General features: G+C 43.7%; 1 protein-coding gene across 1 annotated transcript in view; it reads left to right on the top strand.

The window, feature by feature from the left end:
• COL22A1 (collagen type XXII alpha 1 chain) overlaps positions 1–6,408 on the top strand; it is a 221,056-nt gene that overhangs the window by 110,096 nt on the left and 104,552 nt on the right. Inside the window, exons 14-15 of the mRNA XM_009637043.2 lie at positions 4,163–4,216; positions 6,364–6,406. Coding sequence (XP_009635338.1) covers positions 4,163–4,216; positions 6,364–6,406 — 97 coding nt within the window. The remainder of the gene's footprint in view (positions 1–4,162; positions 4,217–6,363; positions 6,407–6,408) is intronic.

Here is a 6,408-nt window from a genome sequence, read left to right as displayed (position 1 = left end):
TGCCAGCTGGGAAGGAGAGCTGGGCTGAGTGGAGGCACTCTGGATATGGTTTTGCCCTTCAGTGGGATTTGGGAGTGGATGAAATGAACTGTATTCATCACCCACAAATGTCTTGTCAGCTGCCTCTCTCCTGTCATATAAATGAATACTTATTTTCTCTATGTCCTGCATGTTTCCTGTAGTGGAATTACAAACCACTAGGCTATAGGATGCTTCTTGTGGTATGAAGTTCATGAAGTTCCTCACTCTTGCTTTGCAAAACTTTTACAAACCAAGCTAAATTGTAGTATCTACATCTACCTCCAGAAGGGTTTGGTCATGGAAAATGCTCCATATTTCCCACCAGGATCATTAGGCACATATATATAGTTCAGCCAATTAATGAGGCAATGCTGAGTAGTTTAGCACTGTGGACTAGGCAGGATAGGTGCTGGTGGGGCTGGACCTAAAGACGTCTGACTAGGCAATGCCAAGTGCTCCCAGGGAAGAAGTGTGCTTGGCTAATCCCAGCCTCTCGGCTACAGTGGCTAAATATAAAAGCACACGGTGACTTTTATTTATTTCAACGGATGTGCTGGCTACATGCAGTGTCCTTGAACTGGATTCTGGCTTGAGCTATTTTAAGAAACAATCCTGCCTTTGCTGACAGGGCTTTAAAATCTAAAATATGAATTCACACTCCTTTACTCCTAAGCATGAAGCCCAACCACCTCGTCAGTGTGGAACGGGGTCTATAGAGATGGGCGGAAGTGGAGCAATCAGGAAGTTCATATCTCCAATTACTGTTGTAATGATTGGTTTTTGCCAGATCACTTATTTTTATTTAAAATCATCAGCATCAGTACAGTGGCTCTGGACTCTACCCCAGGCTCCACGGAGAGCCACCTTGCAGTTTCTCTGGTCGGTTAGGATGCAGTCCTTCCCGGATCGATCCATCTTCATTTGCATTGAGCCAGGTCAGCACAGTGCATGATAAGCAGCTGTACGTGTACCCCAGGAAATTCAGCCCCCTGTTTATCTGCTTGGATGAGGGATTTCCAATCTTTTGCTTCAGTGGGAACTGCCAGCACTTTCTTTTAAGGAAGTGCCTCACAGCTTTTACAGACCTTGTTAATTGTGTGAAGCTTCTACTAGCACAGGTAAGGGTCCTGCAGACTTCTGGTAACAGGACTTCAGTCCACAGAGTTACTGTAATGGTTGATGAGCCCACTAGGGTATTTGGATGGGTTACAGGAACGAAATGGCCTTGGTATGTCATCTCCAGTTTTAGTGCTTTTGCTGCTTAGTGAAGTCTCCAGGGGAGATTGTTCCTAGCTCAGTGTCTTCATTGTAAAAATGTGTGGGGTTTTTTGGTGTTTGTTTTTTTTTCTTTTTCATCAAACATGGTGGGTAAACTTCACTGCTCACTAAGAAGGATGCATGGTCTTGCTGGCTACGAGCTGGTAGAAGCAAAGAGCTCTCAAAGTCAGCCTTGTGCTAGTCAATGTTGGAACATCTGGTTATAGACGATGCCATGGTGGTCTGAGGTGGCAAGAAATATCCACTGGTGGAGAAGGCTCCCACATAAATATGTGAGGCCTGACAGATTAATTTAAATAAAGTAAGCAGGTCCAGAGAAAAAAGGCCATAGGTCAGGTCCCTCACTGTATGATATTATAGCAGTGAAACAACGCTTGAATTTTTGAGACCAGGCCCTTTAGTCTGTAAAATCCTGCAACAAATATTCAACCTTTTCCTTCTTTATTTTCTGTATTTTTAATTAAATGTTAAAGAGATTTTTTGTGGCTGTCATTGCTATGGCACTCACATAGCTATAGCATTCCCATCTGAACTGACAGCACTTGATAGAAAAAACAGAGGGAGAGGGAAAAGAAATCAAGCCTTTGAAATATAAAGTATTAGGTAAGAGTTTCATTTTGACAAATTTCCATCTTCTTGTTTGCTTCAGCTGCCGAAGGTCTAACACTTCCCTGTTTTACCAGACATGATCTCAGCACAGGCCTTGAGCGGGATCAGCGAGTCTTCTCATCCAGACAAACCCAGTTTCTCTATCTATAATTTTTGCTGAGTGTTATAATCACATTTTATATTTCTATTTATTTATATTTATGTATGTTTATTTATAACCACAGACCTGGCAGGCTGGCTGGCCTGTATTTGGCTAGTGTTTCACCTCTGCTTTAAGCAATGCATTGCCAAAACTGCCCCCCCCGCCCTGTCATTAGAGGACTTGCACCTCTTCCTGATCTTGCAGAGGTCTGCAAATACCCAGTGTTGTAGAGATCCCAGAGCCACCTTTGCTTGTGCCTAAGCCCAGCTCTTGTTAACCTGTTTGTGAGTCTCCCCGCGTTTGCTATGTGGTTCGCTTCCATACTTCACACAGGTTCAACCGCTTTACAGCTGGGCTGATGAACTATTCACAAGCTTCAGGGCACGGCTATATCTGCTTTAACAAGTCAAGTCCTCTCTGGCAGAGTGGGGGGGCAGTTTTGGCAATGCATTGCTTAAAGTGGAAGTGAAAGTACAGTCCAGCCAGCCTCCCAGGTCTGTGCTTAACGACTGCTCCAAATGAGATTGTCGTTTGGGTGAAGACAAGTGTAAACAGTTCTGGAGCCCTCAGCACAAGAAGGACATGGAACTGCTGGAGCGGGTCCAGAGGAGGGCTACTAAAATGATCCGAGGGCTGGAGCACCTCTCCTATGAGGACAGGCTGAGAGAGTTGGGCTTGTTCAGCCTGGAGAAGAGAAGGCTGCGGGGAGACCTGATTGCGGCCTTTCAGTACTTAAAGGGAGCCTATAGGAAAGATGGGGAAAATCTTTTTAGTAGGGGCAGCTGTGACAGGACAAGGGGTAATGGTTTTAAACTAAAACAGGTTAGGGTTAGACTGGGTATAAGGAAGAAATTCTTTACAATGAGGGTGGTAAAACACTGGAACAGGTTGCCCGGAGAGGTAGTGGAGGCCCTATCTCTGGAAACATTCAAGGCCAGGTTGGATGGGGCTCTGAGCAACCTGATCTAGTTAGCGGTGTCCCTGCTCCCTGCAGGGGGGTTGGACTAGATGACCTCTGAAGGTCCCTTCCAACCCAAAACATTTTATGACTCTATGAAACAGTGGTGTGACATGACCAGCCTCCTGGGTACTTGCACTGGGACAAACAAGCCTTGGTTCTGCTAACAGTTCATTGCAAACGTATCTCACATTTTTATTTTTTTCTTTTTAATAAGAAACATATATTAATATGAAAAATAGAAATTATTTAAAAATAAAATCTTGATCTGTTTTGAAGCCCTATCCACTGCAGCCACCCAATACAGGAGTTAACAAGATGAGAAAGGAGAATGAAAAGGAAAGTGAGATAAGTATCAAAATAATCAGCCAAATAGATGATATAGTAGATCCGATCAGTTCTCATGGCCACCTTGTCAGGCCCAAGCTGTCTCTGTAGGATGGCTCTGAGGGCTCATCCTGTTCAGCTGAGGATCCAGACCATTTGTGGGCATTGTAAGGCACATAAAAGCACACAGCAAGAGTGCTCTGCATTTCGGTTTACCTGCTCCAAGGAGAGAGGCAGTGTGCAACCAGCTGAAGAACTGCTGAAACGTACCTGATCCTCTTGCATTTCTCTCATTTATGCTGAAAATAAGCATTGGAGAATAGAGTTCTGATCTGTTTCTTTTCATTTACTTTTCAAAATCTGTAACACTTTGAAGTCTGTGGTTCATTTATGCTGGGATACAGCCTTTGCTGTTGCATCTGCAGCCATGTACTCCTGTGCTGTGTTCCACCGACACTGTGTTCAGGAGTCACGACAGAGCTCAGTCACCCTGCATACAACAAGCAGGCAATGACTGCCATTGCAAAAACTTCTGAAAGGACCCGTAGAGGAACTTGCATGGGACAGTTTGCCTTTGTAGGGCAAGACTGCAAGCTGAAGGATAAACTTGCTGATGTCTGAGCACTGGGGGCAGAGGAGAACATTGGGGTGTCACTTTGGGTAAGTAGCTGGAAAGTCAGACACTTCTCCATGTATTAGGGATGAGATGTTCCAGAAGCCTCAACAGGCCCCTGTGAGCCTAGGAGTGCAAGATACATTTCTGAATGACTGTTTTTATTCTTAGTCTTTTATGTGAAACTGTTTCTGGTGTTTTACTTCCTTGCCAGGGATCCGAGGGAAAACAGGGTCCTCCAGGAATTAAAGGCTACGTAGGTGCACCGGTAAGTCACGGCTCTTATTAAATTTTTGACACTCTAGAAACTTTCTTCACTTTTTCAGTTGTTCTGCCCACCTATCTTTTTTTTTATTTTATTTTTTATTAAGCAGTATAGGGTATGTCTGACCACTTACCTGTACTGTGTCCAAATAGTAACATTTTCTTGACTTCATTGAGTTTCTTCTTACTTCTTTAGATGAGAACAGATCTGTAGCCAGTAGAGAGGTGCTGGTAGAAATTACTTGATTACTGTGATAACAGCTGGGGATTTTGTGATGCTCCCACTGTAATGAAATTGCTTTGGTCTCTGTTGATGCACCATTTATATGGTACTTGAAAACTTCATCATAACACCAACAAAAAAAATACCACCTCTCAGCAAGTTTCCAATCAAATTTTCAAAACTGTCAGGGAATAGCCTCTGGGCTCAAGGGAAAAACGTGCCTTGAATGAATGGACAGCAAGACCAAAATAAATCAGATTCTGTCAAGTTAGCAACTCTGGCTCGTGGTCTCATCTTGGCAATTACGGAGGCAGCCTTTAAGCTGGTGTTGTAAAGGCTGATTGGATTTTCTGAGGTTTAATGACCCAACTGTACATCAGTGTGCTTTAGTGGCACACCAGACGTGCTCATGCACTGAAAGATTTCCCTGTGCTGGCCAAGGACTTGCTTTACAACTCACTACAAAGAGGCCCAGTGGGTTCAAAACAGCTTGAGCATTTTTGTCTTTGCCCAGGTTCATGCTGTTTCCCTGTATGGTCTAAGGCTGAATTGTGTTAGGCTTGAAGGTGATGAAGTGAATATGGGGTGTGTGTATGTGTGTGTGGCATTACCTGCCCATGCCAGAGACCCTTGCAATATTAATGAGATAAATGGACAAAGCTATAAGGACACTTCCTTCCCGCTCCTTGAGTCACCTTTCTGGAAAAGAAGGAAAGCACTCATATGTGGTGCACTCTTACTGAAGATCCTATCCATTTCTGTCATAGGACTGACATTTGGCTTGGACTGCTGGGGAGGAGCAAGGCAGTAATCATCATCTACTCAGTCTACATGAGGGCCCTGTAGTTATTAGTGCATTAAAGGGGTCATATTTTTAAACATCCTGCCATCTGCTTTTTGGAAATAGTGGGGTTATTGCTTTGCAGCATGAGAAGCTGTGCAGGCTCAATTTGGGTTGTTAGAGATGGACAGGGCTGTACAGACTTTGCTTACAGTTAATCATGGCCTGAAATCTGAAGATCTTGGTAATTATCTAAATCATCTTACAGGCCAAATAAACCCAGACATGTAGCTCTCATTAGCTTGGAGGTAAGCCTCCATTATAGTGTAAAGTAAATTGAAGTTTATATACAAATGTATTATTAGAATAAGGAGCATTTTAAGCTTTGGCAGTTTTATTCTGACAGAGCATATTTGTCTGCCTGTTGCCATTAGTTGATTGCCCAGTTGCTACAATAAAGGTAAAATATAAAGTGATTCCTGTGCCAAGGGAGGGTGGAATCTGTTCCTGACTGTTGAGTCGATCACCTGTATTATCATCACTGTCTTTCATCAGACTGAATCCCAGCACATGGTTCTGGTGTACCTGGGAGGAGATGAATTATGCAGTCCAGATGAACACTGGCATTGGATCCACGGTGCAAAAATGCGCTTGGGCCTCCAGGACAGGGATTATCTAGCATTTGCCAGTTGTCAGAGGTACCTGCCGTCTGGCTAGCTACTGCATCCAAACCCACCAGGAATGGGCATACTTGCTTGTTTATGCAATAGTTTTTTCCATCAGTATTGTCATCTATCTAAGCCCTCATTGTTTACGAACAACGTGAAAAATGCAAAGCACTGGTTGTTTTCCAGACCATCTGCAGCTGTGGTGTGTTCCCTGTCCCTCCTGTTGGCAGGACGGTTGTGTGTCTGCAGGCAATATAATATTACAGACGTTCTTGGGCCCACAGGTCATCCCTGCCCTCTGAGTCTGCTTAGACGATGCTTGTGGCCAACTTTGAGGACTGGAAACACAGAAAATGTCCTTGAGGTTCACTTGAATAGATTGTGCAGATGTGCACAGTGATTTGGTGACTAATTACAGTAGATAACTATGCCTCTACTCGGATTGAGTTTTATAATCTCTTTTTTCTTTTTATTTTTAGGGTTTACAAGGAGAAAGAGGAGAAAAGGGAACACGAGGAGACAAG

This window comes from Egretta garzetta, unplaced genomic scaffold (assembly GCF_000687185.1).
Source record: "Egretta garzetta isolate BGI_Z169 unplaced genomic scaffold, ASM68718v1 scaffold74, whole genome shotgun sequence".
NCBI lineage: Eukaryota > Metazoa > Chordata > Aves > Pelecaniformes > Ardeidae > Egretta > Egretta garzetta.
This window is presented reverse-complemented; position numbering and strand designations above follow the sequence as displayed.